Source organism: Crocodylus porosus, unplaced genomic scaffold, assembly GCF_001723895.1.
Source record: "Crocodylus porosus isolate Cpor-Errol unplaced genomic scaffold, CroPor_comp1, whole genome shotgun sequence".
In the NCBI taxonomy this organism is placed as follows: Eukaryota; Metazoa; Chordata; order Crocodylia; family Crocodylidae; genus Crocodylus; species Crocodylus porosus.
This window is the reverse complement of record NW_017728943.1, coordinates 28,731,590-28,750,435: the sequence shown is the minus strand read 5'-3', so window position 1 is coordinate 28,750,435 and position 18,846 is coordinate 28,731,590. Positions and strand designations below refer to the sequence as shown.

Here is an 18,846-nt window from a genome sequence, read left to right as displayed (position 1 = left end):
CCAGAGGGGGCCCCCAACTACCAGGGCTATGGGGCCAGGAACCCGGGTCCGCAGCCACCTGCCCCCGGCAGGAGGTGGTGGCTGCTGCAGCGGAGCAGAGCCCAGCTCCCCCCTCCTGTGCCTGGCTGCCTGTGACAGGCTCGGGTGGGGGGGCAGTTCCCTGCCACTATGTCCCCTTCTGGTGTGGGGTTTGGGGTGGGTGCAGGCTGCCCACTGCAGGCTCAGGCTCCTGCCATGCTGCAGGGGGCACATCAGCAGGGTGGCACAGAGCTTGCAGCAGCAAACAGCTTCCCCACAAGACCCTGCTCTGCTCCATAGTGCTGGGTCTCACCTGCTGGGCTGCAAGGTGGGAGCACTAGCTCATGCCCAGCCCCAATCCATGCACAGATCTGGGGGGGTCACAGATCCCCACCCCGTCCACCCAGGAGTGCATGTAGCAGCAGGGAGCTGGCCCCTCTCCCCCAAACGAGCCACCTGTGGCCCTCTCCCACTCCCCGCAGGGGCCCTGTGGCCATGCATTGCAGCCCCGGGCTGCAAGCCGAATGCAACACCCAGTCAGGCAGCATCCCCAGCCCCAACCCTGCTCAACTTCTTCCCTCCCTAGGGGGACCTCAAATCCCTGCTCTCACTTACCTGTGCGAGCTCCCCTCCAGGATGCTTGGCAGCCAAGTGTATATACATGCACATTATGCTCCCTGCCTTACCACCCTCCTCCCACTTCCTCCCTGCCCTTTGCAGCCTGGAACTCTGCCAGCCTGCAGAGAGCTGTTTGCAAAATGGAAAAATCTGCAGGATTCTCTAGTAAAATCAAAAATCCACATTTTCCTCTGGTAAATGATAAAAATCTCTGGTTTTCTCTATTTTACACATACACACACACACACACGTAATCATTTTATGACACTAATTTCAGCTGTAGGCTCATTATACCCTGTAGTAAAATACTTATTGTTAGAAATTATTTACATTTCCCTCTTGGGTTACATGCTTGTTTCACACCAGCATTGGAAATTTTTTAACATGCACTGTTGCCAACCTTTAGTATTTAAGCAAAAATTATGAGTTAGGCCCTTGTACAATTATGTGATCAGTTTTAAAATAATATTTTAAAAACTGTATTTGAATTACTGTTTGTTTGTTTTCTGGCTTGTGAACTTTTCAGGGTTATATTTTAAAGCTAATTTTTGCAACCATCATGTTTAGAAATGTACTCCTTTTTCCACCAAATTGATATATTTTGGTGTGTTCATATGATAGCCAAGTCTAGGCTTGAAGAAAAATATCCAGTACAGAAAGATCTGGCAACATCAACTATAATTCAGTCTTTATAGTTTTTGTATTATTTCATATCTATGTTGTCTGGAGAAGATCCTTGCCTGGGCATTATACATAAACCAGGTCAGTGATCAGAAACTGGTTTAAACCTGTAACAGAACAGATGTTCAGTGCACATAAACCAGTTTGAAAATGGCTGAAACTGGTTTGAGATAAACCTGGTTGAATGTAGAATCAGACTTAACTGATTTGGGTCAAGCCAGTTTATGCAATATCTGTCCCAGAGCCCTTGCTGGTTTAAATTAAGCCAGACACCCCAAGCATCCTGGCATGCTCTCTGGGCTGGGCTGGGCTGGGCAGGGCTCTCTGCTCCACAGCAGAGCTGGCCCCTCCCCTCTGCTCCCTGGCTGCAGCTCTTGCAGAGATTTGCAGGCTGCTCTTCCCCCTCCCCCTCACCACTCCCTGCTATGAAGGAATCCCCTCCTCCCCTCTGCTTTGTGTATTAGCTAGCAGACCACATGCTGGCTCTGGTCTGTGCTGTGACAAGGCTTAGACTAACCTGCAAAGACTGAATCAATTCAGGCTCAGGCTTTTTGACTGTCTGTCCCTAGCCCTGAAGTTGAGAGAGCTAGGAAACTGGTTCCTTATCCAGGTGGCTATAAATATTTGCTCACCCATGCACACATGTGTATGATATGGGGAGACTGTGTTAAAGAACAACCATCTAGAATTTTTAACTGCCTCATGTCGACTCTATAAATCCATTTCTGCCAGGATTATTTTTAATTTTCCAAACTCTGAGCAGCATCAAAAGCCAAAACTTTATTTTTTTCCTTTTCTTCTGTAAGTAATTTCCCAGTTGAGAGCCTAGCATGGGGTTGACCACATCAAGCAGTAGCATCATGGCTATTTTTATTTACAGAATTAAAATCACTAAGTAAATCAATATTAAATAATCACATCTAGTCTGATAATAGATAACCATCAGCAAATGTATTCGTGCAATTTATTTATGTATGCAATTTACATGCTGACCTTTCCAACAAAGGTTCACAGCAGCTTAAGAGCAGGAGAAACAGAACAACTTAAAAGGGCAAATAGAAAAAATAAACAAAATAAAACAAAACAAAGCAGAGACCCACCAGACAACATAGCCTAGTTTTGCCTGCTAAATGACTGTCCAAATAGAAAAGTGCTGCCACATTTCTGAAAGATATTCAGTCTTGCGCTCTGGAGAGCTTCAAGAGGGAGTTCCAGAGCTGAGGACTGACTGCTGAGAATGACCTCCTATACTTTTTTATCAAAGGACTTGACATACGGATAGTACCTGCAGGACATTGCCCTTGGCTGACTTTAGGGATCATGACAGGGCATAGGGAAGAATCCCTTAAGTATGTAGGGCTCAGGCTGTTTAGGGCCTTATAAGTCAAGACTAGTACCTTGAAATGCAGCAAAAAAAGCTGTTGGGAATCAGTGCAGACATTGGAGGACTGGAGTTTTGCACTCCTCGTGACCTATCTCCATCAGAAGGTAGGCTACTGTATTATGCACCAGCTGCAGTTTCTGGACAGTTTTCAAGGGCAGCCCTACGTAGAGTACACTACAGTAGTCTAATGTTAAGGTTATGAAGGTGTGGGTGATGGTGGTCAGATCAGACTCTAAAATCAGTCCTCCACAAGTCAAGTGGCCTACCCACCAACGTCAACATCCACATCCACTATATGCCCAATGACATATATTATGCTATTGGACAGCACAAAATACTTTCTTTTGATGGTGTTGATATATCACCAAGTAATTTTGTCCCCTTAAATTTGGCACTCTGTTAGATTTATGACAGGAATTTAAGTGATGTTGGAGCACTTGAAAGTAAGTGGGATTTATACTTGTCAGTCAGTGGGCCCATTTGGACAATCCCTCACCAATATAAGAACAATATGACCTACCAAAAAAGGGCAGACCATCTTTAGAGGTTCTAAGAGTTATTCATTACTTTTTTTGGTCTAATTTACCACCCTCAAAACTGAACCACAATTGTACCTGTGAACACAAGAAAAACACACATTTTTCAAGCCCTCAGCTGTACTGCATGGAGCTAAATGCTATTTTGTAGTAGATTCTGGCAGTCTGCAGGAGCCTGTGACTCATGTTCAGGTAAGAGCATGTGTTAGCCTTTTAACACCTGCTAGGGACTGAGAGCTCAGTTCTACTCTCAGATCTACACAACAGTACTAAACCTGGATAGTAGTGGGAGTTCTGCGTATGTGAAGGGAGCAGAATATTGCAGTAAAGCACTTCCCTTAGGCATCTGAGGCAGGTTTTATTCTCTAGTTATGGACAAGTTCCATACAGTCATTTTAAAATGTCGATATTCTCAACTGCAACTTAAATGTATAATACCAACTACAGGAAGAGGCATCGGGTCTATAAGGGTAAAAAGTGTGGATGGTCCTTCTGTATGGTCAAAATCTGTAGATGAGAGACAAGGAAATGGGGTAAATGAAGTGATGTGCCTTTTCAAGGTCGTCCTGGGTCTTCATATTTACACCATGATCATCTTCAACCAGTAAAAGATGAAAGGTGGAAGGGAAACTAAGATGCAAGCTTTGCTGCAACAGGAGTCAGACTCACTTGAAGTGATCCTCCAAAATATATATGTATAAAAGTAATACATACACAGAAAGCACATTCTGATTTTGAGGAGAGAAAACATGTTTCATTTTGTTGTAAAGTCATACACCTCTGCAGTTCCAAGTAGCACATAGAAACCTCACAAATTCCTCCAAATCAAGAGGTGAGGTTAAAAAAAAGCAAAAGAATGAAGTTCTTTCATGGTGAGTTTATATTATTCCTGCAGCTCAGAAAATCTATTTGAGTCAGTATCAACTGGCAGACTGAGCAAAAAAGCATTGCATGTCATAGACATGCCAAAAGAGTGAACTGATTAATGACTCAGCACTCAAGAGCCAGAGTCAGTGATCATTCAGAATTGATTCACACACCATTGACGTGTTATTTCACTGCCACTTTGTTCATTCCAAGTCAGGCAGCATACACTTTAGAAAGGAAGAAAAGCAGCAAGAAATAAATTAAAAAAAAAAAGGAACAATATGAACCTCCACCTTAGGAGTGACTGAAAGTTTGTTTTAGATTCAGAATTTCCTTTTCAGATCCAGGGCTGGATTAACTCATAGGCAAACTAGGCATGTACCTAGGGCCCTAAGTGAAGAAGGGGCCCAGTTGTACTTATTTTGCTGCAGCAGTGCCACTGCCACACTGCTACAGTGCTGCCCGGCTCCTTTTCCTTTCTAGGGATGCATGCTGCAGCTCCAAGCCCTGGCAGCGGCTGCTGCCCTATGCAAAGCAACTAGGTGCCTAGTTTGTTTGCCTAGGGCCCACTAAAGGGTTAATCTGACCCTGTTCATATCAGTCATACTCCAGTGGTGCAGAGACTGAGCTGAACCACAGAATAGGCTAAACTTCCAACAATTTTGGACTTCCTTCTCCAGGAGGCTAAGGCACTTTTATAGGGTCAGGCAGCAGGTTGCTTTATGCTTTTACACGTGGCTGAAAAAATGTTGAGAACAATTTTATTTAATAAAACATCTTTTAGGAACCAAACTCTACACATACCAATATCAACAAGCTTTTTGCCAATTTAATGGGAGAGTTAGTAGTAATAGTGCAAAAGGATTATATATTATATTTTCCTGGGAATATATCAATTGGAGCGGAGTTCAAGAAAAACATGGGAAGTGTGGAACAGCAGACACAGTGTTGTTGTGTCCACTATATTTATCTTTAAAGAAATGACTATCTAGACAAGAATACACTTGTGCCTCAGAGTAGAAGACTTAAAATTTGTAGTTGGAAAAGTAGTAGGACCTGTCACTTGTTCTATTATGATATTTCACAGAAGGATGTTTTTCCCCCCATAAGCCTTCTGCATATAAGTAAGCCTAGAAAGGTAGTCTCATGGAAAAAGAAATACCTAAAATATATAGAAATATCTTTTTTGGAAGTCAAAAATTCTACCTGGATGCAACATTTTAAGCTGAGTAGTGTTACTGACTATCTAATGTAGACAAAAAACAAAAGACAGAAACAGCCTACAGATCAAATGCACAATGAAGACTCACAGCTATATACTGTATTTCCTTGAATCCAAATCAGTACTGGGAGGGGGCAGGGGAGAAAAGTCTCATCTTGGACTCCAGTACTGGCTGGGGAAGGCAGCAGCTCAGGTCTGGCAATGCACTCAGATGCTGGAGGTGAACTGCTGCCTGCCCTGGCAGAAATAGGTTTTTTGGTGGGAAAAGGGCACACAGCCAGAGGGAGCATAGGAGAGACCATGGGGTGGCAATGTAGGGGAACCTATAGTCTGCTCTTCCCCTTACCCTCTGTGCCTATGCCTACCCCTCCTACCCTCTGCCCCTCACTGAAGCTTCGCCCCACCCACTGCTCCACTCCCCACAGAATTCCCCCCGACCTTATGCTCCAGCTCTGGTCCTTCCAGCCCTGAGCTGGCCTGGCAGGGAGCTGCCACTGCTTCTTCCTATCCAGGCTGGGTTGGGGCCAGGGCTGGGCTGCCACTTCTGCTGACTATCCCAGGGGAGCAGAGCTGCAGCAAAAGATAAGGTAGGGTGGGGGCCTGGAGTGTGGGATTCAGGGAGTGGGGGGCAGGAAAAGGCATGGAGGGGCAGGAGGCAGGGTGGGCATGTAGCAGGGGGGCAGGCACAGGTGGACAAGGTCTGGGACCTTGCATCCCACCACTGCTTTCCCCACCACAGCAGTTGCTTCTACTGCCCCAATGGGAAAGTTGCATCCATTAGAGTTAACTTTTAAATTCTTTATTATTATTGCTACAAATGCTCAGGTCCAATTGATAATCTTAATATCTCACTTACCTGGATGGATGGGCCCACTGTTCTCTGCTAACTAGAATTTACAGCTGAATTAATTTCTTCAACTGTGTTTGTGGTCTCACTACTTTCTAAGCTCTGGTATTTTTAGTTTCTTGCTTTCCCTATTTATTCCCTGTTTCCCAAGCTATGTGGTATCAGACCAAGGCATACAGAGCCATGGGACTAAGGAGTACACCTAAAGCACCACTGAAAGCATTGGCATTTTGGCAGCTCTTGGGATCCTGAAGGGGAGGAGGCCTATTTTTTAAGTTTGTGTGAGCTCTGAGCCCACTAAACAGCAGTTTATCCTGCAGCCTTGTAAGGGCAAAGGCAAGAGTAGTATTGAACGCCATGGAAAGGAGAGAAAACCCATGGCCGCAAACTTGGGTAGGAGAAAACTGCCTCTTTTGGTATTGAAATCTTCACTCATCTTTTCTTGTTTGGACCCATTTCATCACAATGCAGGTCCCAGCTTTCCAGATTCTGGCATGTAAAGGATTTTCTTGAGCATCTTCTCACTTGTACTAAGGAATGGGACAATATCCCCTCTATCTTCTAACAATCCTACTGGCTCCTGTTCACCTCAAGATCCAGTTCCCATTCATCTTCATGTGCATAAAATTAGCTGAGGACTCCATGTTTGTCTTCCTGCTTTGTCTGCAACACAGCACTGGCCTCTTCTCTGTCCTGAAGTGTCCTCCACTTAGAGGAACGTGGAACAGGCAGAGTCCTCCTGGGTCATTCAGCCCAATACACTGTTCCTGCAGGCAACTACCCTATATAGTCCCTTTCCTGACTTCATGATCATTGGTGACCTTTTACTCTTCGGGACCAGAACATTTCAACAGCCTTTCCCTCCTCAGTTTCAACAACTCTCTTTTTTCAATGTCATCTGAAGACATCTCTTTGCCCCTCAAGTCTTTTTCCTTCCACCTTCACTTTACTATATTCCCTGGAGAAATGTACTTAAGTTTGTAAAGCATTCTGGATGCATTTTCCACAAAAAGAAACTATACCAGCTAGAGTGACACTGTACTGTATTATCATACCTTGAAGGAAATTTCAGTTGTCATGGTGAATCCATGTGTAATGACCGGCTCTTCTTCTGCTGTGCGTCCTTTCCAGCAATCCAGCTCCACACAGCGGCAGCCTGACAAAAGCACTTGGCGATACATCTCTACTGAGGAGTTACCAGCCAGCTGTCCAGCTGTGACAAAATAACACGAACATGTAACAAGGGAACTCATTCCAGGCTTATGGAGCCAGTGCAAAGAATCTAATAATAATTAGAATTAACAGCAGATTTTACCCTCTGGTGACAAGCAAGCTGTCAAAGGCATGTAAAAAGCTTGAGAATTTAATGAAAATGAGTTAAGCCAAGTCAACGAGGTTGTCTGGATTCTGCTCTTAGTTATACTGTGGCAAACAAAGAGAGACTTCATTGAAACCAGCAGGTGCAAAACAACAGGGAAATGCAGAATCAAGACAGTTAAAATAACGATATAGCCAGCGTCACCCAATATTACTCTCCATTCTGTGAAATGTTTGCCTAAAATGATAAGACTGTTAAGTGTGTACTTTGACAGCAGCAAGATTTTTCATAATTGCAGGACTATAAAAAAAGCTCTGATGTTTTTGCTGTTCTCAAAGAGTAATATTTAACTTCCTAAAATAGCTTGAACGTTATACTTTAATAAGTAGCTCTTTCAACCATCTGAAGTCTAAGGGATGCTATACCTTTTGAGCCACACAAGAGCTGAAGGACACCTAATAAAACCAGAACAGCAAAAAAACATGTTTTGTCATAGCACATAAGATATTTCCATACAATATAAAATCAACTGCTGTACAGTTGGTCTGCCATCTCCCAAATCAACAGTTAACATGCTAATCCTCATACTGAACTGGTCAGTTAAACTTCCTGATGTGATATTGCACTAAGAGATGCAATGATATTGTCCATTTCCAATAATAACATGTTGCAAATTGAATAGACAAGCAAACAAAACCCAACTTTTGTCAAACAAGGAGACTTTTGGTAGATATCTTCCCCCCATGATTTCAATCAAGGGTAGCAAAGCACCCTGTGCTTTGTGAAAGATCCAGAACACATGGCTCTGTAGGCTGGATCCACAGGGCAAGCAGCAGGGCCAGTAGAAGAAACAGTGGGGCAAGCAGCTGCAGGCCAAATCGCTGCTTACTACCATGGAGGTGATACAACTGCAGAGGTGGCAAGGCAAGTGGCTGCAGGGCGAGCCAAGCTGTATCAACACAGTCCTTGTTTCCTATTAACAGACATGGTCAACAGGACCCCTACATTCTGTGGCAGGCCCTGTCCCTTGCTAGCCAGGCTCTTATATACCCTGGCCCACCAGTAGCCCAGTGGGCTGGATGGAGAAGCTCTGCAGGCTGGATCTGGCCCATGGGCCATATGCTTGACACCCCTGACTTAAATCAGATGTTTCTGATCATGAAAGATGCTGAACTTACAGGCATAAGAACCTTCAGTCTTTCCGACAGGTTCAGCATCAGTAATGGTAGTAAAGACTTCTTGTGACAAAGCCATAAAGATACCAAAAGAATTGTTCAGAGCTAGCTTCAAAAAATGTGATTCCAGTTCTTGCCCTACTACACACTTCCTGTATGACATGAGCTAGCTATCTGCTTTCTGTATGGATCTGTAAAATGGGAATAGAACGTCCTTAACTTTACAAGGGTACTGAGAGGATAAAGAGTGATGGAAGCTCTGATCATATAGAACTGGGGACATATAAATACCTTAAATAGATTGCTATATAATGTACTTGTAGATTAATGTACTTCTATTCTGTTACTATTTCTATAGTCATCCAGCTTTTTTCTGGGAACTAAGCACTTCCACTAGTTCCACTAAATTTAGACTTATATTTTTTCTTTATTTTTACCGTATTTTCAATTCACATTAAAATTAACTAAAGGACCTTATTGCAAATGCTTATTTAAGGCGTGTCTTTGATATAGTGAATCAAAAACAGAATCACCAAAGCAGTAAGTACTGGCAAACCTCTGAAATCAACAGGAATTTTTGCTTCACTGACAGCAGAGCTAGACCAAAGCTGAGTGCTTTTGGAAATCCTATCCTGAGAATTCAGCAAAGGTGTTTACATGCAGCTGATTCCTTTCACTGCTTTTTTTGTTTGTTCCTCTATTTCCTTTTCTAATCTACTTTTCTATCTTGTTTTCTTCAATGTTTTCCACTTTGATTCTTTAACATATGCTTTCAGGTGCAGACAGCTACACAAACAGATAATCTTACTTGAAAATATGTTTTGTGTGCAACCACACCATTCATGGTGCACAGTTATCTATTTTCCTGGAAAAATACATAACTAGCTCAAGCACACATTAATTAGCAGCACACATGCATCTTAAGGGTCTGTTTTTGATCTATATTTGGGATGGACTAGATAACCTCTGGAGGTCCTTTCCAGCCCTACCTCTCTATGATTAACTGAAAAGCTGTATGTCTTTATAGAACTGCTTCCCTTTATGCTGTCTTTGTTTTTCCTCAAAGCATACTGGATTTTGATTAACACTCAGTACTGTATTTCTGAGGAGACTACTGTCCATCATCTACAGTTTGTAGCAAACATTTTAGACCTAAGAAATCCTTGACCTTCTAAGACTCTAACTAAATCATCACATGCACTACTTGTTCTATGACACTTTTTCATGCTGCGTTGTTAATAAGATTCACCTCTCTTCGAAAGGATCACAGCTCAGGGCAAGAGGATGTTCATGCTTTGTGAACAGTCAGTCCTCAGCTGGACTGTCATCAGATTACAAAACGGTACCAACAGACTCACTGGTATTGACGTCTAATTTTTCTGAGATAGAGAATACAGAAAATATTCTATTAAGGACTTTAACGTATATTATTTAGGACACTGATGGTACTTGGATCTGCATCTACTACAAATTATTCATTTCAACAATGTATTGCATTGCGAGAAAGCATCCTAATTTCAAACACCAATGGTAATACTTCAAAATACCACACAGTATATCACAATTTAATAATAAAAACTGAAATTATTAGACATTCTTCTCCTCAATACACACAGTATCTAGTGTAGCATTACAGTAATCTAGCTGTTTCTGTACCACATTGGGCAAGGGAGAGCATATTTTGAAAAACCTACATTTCTGTACTCATTGGATGTAAACTGGAACAGTTCAAAGTCAATGGAGCTATCTGGATTTTGCCAGCCACGATTCTGACCCAGTGTCTTCAGGAATGGGCAGATATCCTTCTACTTGTAATGATCTATTTTGTCTACAAATAGCATAGCTGATTGAACATGCACTCAGACCCTCCAAATTTGTGCTACTGATAATGGAGAAGCCACACACTTGTACTTTCTCCCCACACCATAGGCATGTAAAATGTTACACATGTATTTTTTCAACTGCATGACTAAACTGGTAAATACCGAAGAGTCATATACAAACTGGGTATTGCACACATGGGTCAGGCACCTATGAATGCAAACTTTAAGCTGCATTTATTCAAGTTGAAAATAGGATGCATACTGCATGAGGTGACATCTAAACCAAATATTTTAGGAACACCTTTGGAATGTGCAGTCTTTCTTATGTGTATTTGATGAGCTGAAACAAATCATTCAGATTTAACTACATTTTAAGTTTTGTTTTAATGGAAGACTGACTCAAATGTGAAATCCAGAGTTAGATTTCAAAAGCCTCAAAGTGTCTACTTTTCAAAGCTGGGGTTTTGCATCAACCTTTAAAACACAGCAGAAATAAGTTAAACTGTTTTTTGATGACCACTTTGTTTATTCTCCTTCCTGCATCAGCTATTTCTTATGGTGTAGAAAGCCAGTAAGTTGGGCATGAACATATGCCATTGAGTTAATGGGAGTTTTTCTGGTGATCTCAATGGGGTCACATGTTAGACACTGGCTACTACTCTTGAAGTAGTAAACTTAGAGCACATTTCCCCTCCTAAGCCACTCTGCCTTGCACAGGAAGACAGAATTAGAGTCCAATACACAACATATTCTTTTCCTTTGTGTATTGAGGCTACAAGTATAGATGTGACTTCTTGGGCACGATATTATTCCATCCATTAAGCACCATGTAGTCTGTTCCCTGTTCAAATGCTGGGAAACAGTTAATGTAGAAGGTGGATATGTTTTCCTCCTGCTTGCTGTTTTTTGTGACTTAGTTGATAACACCAAATTATGGGGAAGTGCGGTCACTCTAGAGGATAAGCTGGCAATTCAGGCTGACCTAGACAGGCTTGCAAGGTGGGCAGATCAAAACCTGATGACATTCAACACAGGGTGCTCAATGAAAGGTGCTCCACCTTGGGAGAAAAAAACCCATCATACTTATAGGCTCAGCTGTGCTACACTCACTAGCACCATGACCAAAAGGGACTTGGGGGTCATGATCGACCACAAGATGAAAATGAGCTACCAGTGCAAAGCTGCAGCTAGCAAAGTAAATAAAACTCTGGCTTGCATCTATCGATGCATCTCAAGCAAGACCCAAGAAGTCATCCTCCTGCTTTACTCAGCCTTGATGAGGCTGCAGCTGAAGTACTGCATCCAATTCTGGGCTCCACACTCCACTTGGGGGTCATGACAGACCAGAAGATGAATATGAGCCACCAATGTGATGCCGCAGCCAGCAAAGCTAACAAACCCTGGCTTGCATCTACCAATGCATCTCAAGCAAGACCCAAGAAGTCATCCTCCCACTTTACTAGGCCTTTGTGAGGCCAGACAGGGAATACTGCATCCAGTTCTGGGCTTCACACTTTAGATGTGGAGAAGCTTGAGACAGTCCAGAGGAGAGCCACATGCATGATTAGAGGACAAGAGAACAGGCCCTATGAGGAGAGGCTGAGAGACATGGGACTGTTCAGCCTGGAGAAGCAAAGGCTCAGGGGTGACTTGGTAGAAGCCTATAAGTATATAAGGGATGTGCATCAGAAACTGGGAAAGCATTAGTTTACTAGGGCACCCAAGGAAAGACAAGGTCTAACAGTCACAAACTGTGGCAAGACCATTTTAGGATGGACGTAAGGAAAAATTTCTTTACCATCTGAGTCTCTAGAGTCTGGAATAGACTCCCCCCAGAATTGGCCCAAGTACCTACTCTGAATACCTTTATGAAAATCTTGGATGCTTATCTTGCTGGGGTCATCTGACCCCCAGCTAACTTCCTTCCCCTTGGGCAGAAGGCTGGACCCGATGATCTTGTGAGGTCCCTTCCAGCCCTAATGGCTATGAAATGCAGGAGTGTGGCACAGATGCAGAATGGTGGCAATACAGGAGGAGAGAATGACTTTCTTTTGGGGAGTACTACTTGGTATTTCCTATGAGCTTTATCAAGAGATGCTTGGTGGCACTGTATCATGAATGGAAGCAATGGATACTGGAGGAGTAGAAGTTCCTGAGATATATTTTGCTATTTGTTAAATAGCATTAAACTGTGCTCTGCTCAGCTTCATGTCCTGAACTGTTTTTTTTTTCTTCCCCTCTAACAGGCAAAAAGGCAGATGGCAAAATACATATAAAGGTTAAGTAAGTGTGTGATAATGATCAGGATAGATGGAGATCATTATTCCATGGCTCTCAGTGTTGCAGGAGAGCTGCTCCAGCATCACTTCCCACTGTGACAATAGCAATAACCTCAGGCAATGCTGATGAGAAATCAGTCACAAAGCAGAGCTGCAAATTACAGGTTGAAAGAGTAAGATAAAAAAAGAAAAAGAGAAAAAAAAGAAAAAAACTGGTGAAAATGACATTTCTTTAAGTCAGACTAGAGTCACTGGAAATCATTTCTTTCTTGGTAGGGTTTACCTTCATTCTTAAAAGTTACATTTCCCTAAGGAAAGAAAAGTAAGCCTCTAAATAAATAATCAGGACTTGATGTACTGCCAAGGGTTTCTACTAAAGGCTAGGAAAATGATCATTATAATTAAAAATAAATTCAGACTGTGCATATGCTTCTCTTTATGGTGTAATATTACTTCGCTGGGGATGTCATTTTCTTAGCTTAAAAACTAACAGAGGGGTTGATAATTAGTAGTGCAATAAATGTAACCATAACAAAAATGCATTGCTAAACTGAATGGTTTCCCTATCTCCCTAATAATTATTACATGATTGGTTGCTATTGCCATTTGCACTGCTCAGATGAGTGCACAGATGTTACTGAAGCTTTCCTTTGCAATACTTTCAACATGCTCTTGGGCATCTACACGAATGAGATAATTCAGCAGCATTTGTTTTACATGTTAAACTGAACTAAGTGCTTGTTGAATGAATGCAAATGGCAACACGATTGTAACTGGTCTAGCTTGGAATTAAAATCTATGGCTGTCAGCTTTTGTAATGAATCTATAAAATCTAATGATTAAATCCCATTCCAGGCCAGCTGTCTCAGAGTTACTAAGCATGACGAACCCAATAAGAAGTAGAACATGTGTTTTCTGTCTCTTCTCTCCTCCTGTCTCAACCAAAGTTTGTGTACAACTCAAAAAAAAACTATATTTTTCTTATCTTGTTTATTACAACATTTCTCCACCTGTGCTACAATTGTCTTATAATTATGCCAAACCTTAAAGTGAAGTCAAATGAACACTGAAAGCTACATTTTCAAGAGCAGCTTCTGAAGTTGCTCACAAATGCCAAGTAATCTGCAGGAGCAGCTTGGAAGGACTTTTTGAGAATCTGGACTAATTTAAACCTGGGGAGGCAAAGCAAGTTTGAAACACAAATGCCAGGAACTGTGCTGAGAAGCTAAGATATGTACTGTCAAATCACTTATTGTGCTGAAACATTTACAGTATCTAGACAAAATGGGCTGGACATGTGATGTTTCTTCCCTAAAAATTCTGCATTTCTTGGTTGCTGTGCTTTTAAGTTGGACAGTTAGGCTTTCACTGTATGCTGCTCAGCCCTAGTAAAAACTTCCACAAAAATCAAGGGAACTACTACATCTTTTTGTGTACATAAATGAGAGCAGAATGTGGCCCCAGATTCTGCTGCCTCCCCACCGTGTAGGCCTGCACCATAATGTGACAGACCTCCTGCATCTCTCCAACAGCATTCCTATTGAAAAGAGATATTCCATGGATCAGGAATTCTGCATGATGCGGCAGGATCCTGATTAAATAAGTTCTACTGCTTACCTACTGGGCCTTTTCCACATTACAGACAACGTGCTTGCAAAGAATTGCCGTAAAAAAAGGAAGTTGCTTTTGCATAGTCATCTGCAATCTTTCAGAGATCATAATTTTCTGTACTGGAATTTTAACTTTAAAGCAGTCCAGCTGGTTTGGTCCCCCCCCCCCACCCCAGTTTATAGAAAAACACAGTTGCTCTTGAACTGAGTTGTTACATGTCAAGTTTTAGCACAAAACACATTTTACAGCCAAGTTATGAATCTCTGAAAAATGGGTGTCAAATGGAACTGAGGACAGATCATTAACTATATAACAGAATCAGTGGGCACTGTGGAAAGTGCTATGACAAACATATAACAGATCCAAGAAATGACCTCTTGGCCTATTTAGAGGAGGCCGCACCACTGAATGTCTGTGTTTGAATTACTGCACGCTGGTATTCAGCCGAACTAAAGGTGTCAGTTGAGGAATAGCTGTAAAATTAACAACATTAAAAAGACCATAAATCAATTGTACTAGTCATATGTTAGCACATATTCTAGCCTTGTTTCCTTGTTTGATATGAAGCAAGGTGATACTAAGATGAAATCCAACACAAGGAAACAACTGCCCCAGTAAGCATGCTCAAACCAAAATATTTAGTTTTTACATGCTATATTAAAAAATAAACTTGTGAATTTATAATTATTTGCAAAAGGACAAATATTTCCAGTGAAAATTATAAGAAATGAAAACCAAAATTTAGACTCCTAAACATTACTATAGAGTAATTAACTTGCTCTTACAGTTTTAAGTGGGTCTAAACCCCATTTATTCTAATGCACAAACAGTCTAAGTCAGGTTCTTAATATAATTTAAGTCAATGAGAGCTTCTATGTGTTCGTCCTTTTTCAAATGGTACTGCTCCAGAACACGAGCCTGGATGCTACAGGAAGGCAGCAGACCACAGAATCATAGAAATTTGCTTCTCAAAGGGACTTCATGAGGTCATTTAATTCAACTCCCTGTTCAAGACAGGTACACCACTGCTTAAATTATCCCAGACAAATGTTTGCCTAACTTGCACTTAGAAATTTCCAGGATGGAGGTCTACAACCTCCCTAGGTAATCTGTCTGTCCCAGTGCTTAATCATCCTTGTAGTTAGAAAACTCTTCCTAATATCTAATCTTAATCTTCCCTGGTACAGCAGGACATTATTTCTTGTCCTGTCTCCCAGTGGCCACAGATTACAGCTGATCACCAGTCTCTTCATAACAACTCTTTTTGGATTGGAACACTGTTATAAAATTCCCTTTCTGTTGTCTTTTCTCTACACTCCATAAATTGAGTTCTTTCTGTATTTCCTCAGAGGTCATGTTTTTTACACTTTTAATCAGACCTCTTTTCTTCAGTAATACACAGTAAAAGGGTCCAAAGTCATAAAAACTACTTTGGAACCCCCCTCTAATCTCTCCAACCAGCACAATCTTAAGATGAAGTTTCATCTCACAAAAATATTGCGGTTCAGTCTGCTGCAGGCCATCTGAAGTACCTTCAGGGTGGTACTTAACAACCTACTGTTGAAATACTAATTCATCTATCCCAAGCCATTGTCCCAGTGTGGTCTGGGGCACTAAACAATTACCCATCTCTTTTCCAAATATAGGGCCTGTTTCAAAGCCCATTTTAAGTCAATGGGAATCTTTCCACTGATTTCAATGAGCTTTGCATCAGGTCTTAACTGAACAGTATAACTTCTGACATGCATTCAGTAGGGGATGATATATTTGTGATGCAGTGAGAATATCAGTCAATATTGGTGCTCTCTCTGCTTTGTAGAATAACAGAGTAGAGGATCATTTATTGTTGTGTGTCTAGAGTACAGTACGAGTGCAAACATGCTGCTAGGTCAGTAAAGCAATAAATCAGACCTTTCTAGTACAGTACCTGTGAGGTAGGTGTTGTGTGAGGAGTTGATAAAATAGTGAGACAGTGGTTGAGACATATCTTCATTCAAATCCAGTTTCTCAGGTGCGACAACGCCATTCTCCTCCCCACTCAGATATCGCATAAATCCATCCACTGATATCTGTCCTGGGAAAACACAGACCCAGGGGAGGCATACATTAATTCTAAGTACAGTATCTTCAGGACATACAAACTTTTTTAGTTGATCCATATTAAGAACACAGCGAATGAGGACCAATATGATAACAATGTTTTCTCTATCTAGTTATGAACATATCCTAGTTTTATAGTATTTACCATAGTATTCTTATCATAATTACTGCTAAGACCTCGAAATGGTGTGTAGAGATCTAAATACATGTCATTAAGTGGAATAAGATTGGGTAATCAATTCATTGCTCTGAAAATGAAGGTACTGTACTCAAGCAAACAGATTACTATGCACTGCTTTTATTCTTCTTCCACTCACTGGAGAGAGAGACTAGGATCAAAATTCCCTGTATATGGTCCAAATATAAAATATTATACTGTTCTGCTATTTCTTCTGGTCTGCTCATTGTCTTCAAGATCATCTCCATTTACTCCATTTCCTTGGGACCAAAGCAGGGACTAACTTAATTTTATTCTATTTCTATTCAGGCAACTTCCCTTGGACAGCAATGGTAGTTTGCCTGAGCAATGACAGAAGAAAAACAGCATTGCTAGAGGAAATAAACACACCGTTAATCTGAGGGCCAGAAATCCCTTAATTGGATGGATTAAGAACAATTCATGAGAACTGGTAATTTCTCTGTCTTGTGAATATCACAGAAATAATAGAACACAGGACTGGAATGGACCTTGAAAGGTCCTCTAGCCCATCCCTTTTCCAAGACTTGTCACAGGGTGACCTGTATCAACTTGCCACAGAATGGTCATTTCACCTTCAGAGGAGTCAACCAGCCTGGCTGAAAAGCTGCAGCTCCAGGAAGGCTAGTAGTGAGGGAGTGGCTCGCTGGCAGGGCTACAGGAAGAGTGCAAATGTGGAAGTAATGGTGAGTTGGACTGCTTAAAGGTCAGGACTGCTGTGAAGGTCAGAGTTTATAAGGAACCTCTCCAATTGTCTGGGACAGGATATCATTTGCTTTGTTTAAAGACCCCCTTTATTGCTGGCACTGGCTGAGCCACTGCTCAGGGAGCACAAGCCTGCCTGAAGAAACTCACAAACATGGCAACCTGCTTACACAACTACACCTAAATCATTCCTTACAGCTGTCCAATCTGTTCTTAAAAAAATCCTTCGCTAATGGAGATTCTCAGCTTCACTTAACTATCCTTCAACTATCTTGAAGGTGAAACAGTTTCTTAATGTCTCATCTAAATCTCCCTTGCTGCACTTTAAGCAGCTTACTACTTGTTCTATCCTAGTGGAGAAAACAATGATTTTTTTGCAGCAATCTTTTATGCATCTGATGACTGTTACCACATCTCTCCTTGGTCTTCTTTTCTCCAAGCTAAACCAATCCAGTTATCTAAATTCCTCCCACTGCCCCACACCCCTGCTTTCTAGACCTTTGATCATTTTTGGTGTTCTTCTTTGGTCTCTCTCCAACTGGTCCACAACTTTCATGAAGTGCAGTGCCCAAAGACACTACATAATCTGCTGGAAGCCAGTGCTGAACAGGGTGGAAGGATTGCTTCATGTGGCTGTCATACATCACTCCTGTTTATACATGCCAATATGAAGTTTGGGGGGTTTTATTCTTATAACATTAGTCAACAATAACATACCATTATGATACACCATATGATGCACTTAGGATGCACCATAACCCCCAGATTATTTTGGCAGAAATGCTGCCTTGTCTTGCCCAACTTTTTTTTGTACAACATTTAAGTTAAATTAAAACAAAATTTCAGTTTGAGTAAAACTAAATTTCACTATGCATATCTGAACCCAGAATATGTTAGAAGTGCTTGGCAAACATGAGTTGGTTTTCTTTATGTAATTCTACTTCCGTTTGAAATGGTATTGCACAGGGTGCTGGTGTTGTGTAGTGCTTTCATATTAAGAACACAGGAATGGAAGCGTCTCCTGCACCATCAAGTCCAGTCCTCTCTGTTCACAGGCAATCATTCATCCAAGATAATGATTTTAGGAAATGCCCTGTAATTGCCAGTTCAAATCCTTACACACAGTGGGTGCGTCCAGACTTGCCCGCACATGCCTCTTGTAGCGTCTCAAATTCCTTTGAGACGCTGCAAGAGGCATGTGCAGGAATGAGAAAATGTTCCCCATGGTGCAAATTTACAGCTTGGGGGCAAAATTAGACCCCTGGATATCCAGGGGTCAAAAAATCCTGCAGAGAAAAAAAAGCTGGGCAGGGCACAGTCCCGAAACATTCCCTGAGGCAATTGGAGGCTGGGTCCAACACAAAGATGCTCTGGCTGCCAGAGCATCTCTATGGTTAGCCCTCACCCTGGTGCTGAAACACACCATGCCAGCTGCAAAGAGCTGCACCCAGGCTCCACTGCAGGTA

At 41.8% G+C, this 18,846-nt stretch overlaps 1 protein-coding gene across 5 annotated transcripts in view; it reads right to left on the bottom strand.

Annotated features, from left to right (window-relative positions):
- PLCB1 (phospholipase C beta 1) overlaps positions 1-18,846 on the bottom strand; it is a 740,315-nt gene that overhangs the window by 199,891 nt on the left and 521,578 nt on the right. For all 5 annotated transcript variants that reach the window (XM_019549094.1, XM_019549091.1, XM_019549092.1 and 2 more), the window contains 2 exons: positions 16,307-16,453; positions 7,229-7,386 (listed from right to left, as the gene is read on the bottom strand). In XM_019549094.1, coding sequence (XP_019404639.1) covers positions 7,229-7,386; positions 16,307-16,453 — 305 coding nt within the window. The remainder of the gene's footprint in view (positions 1-7,228; positions 7,387-16,306; positions 16,454-18,846) is intronic.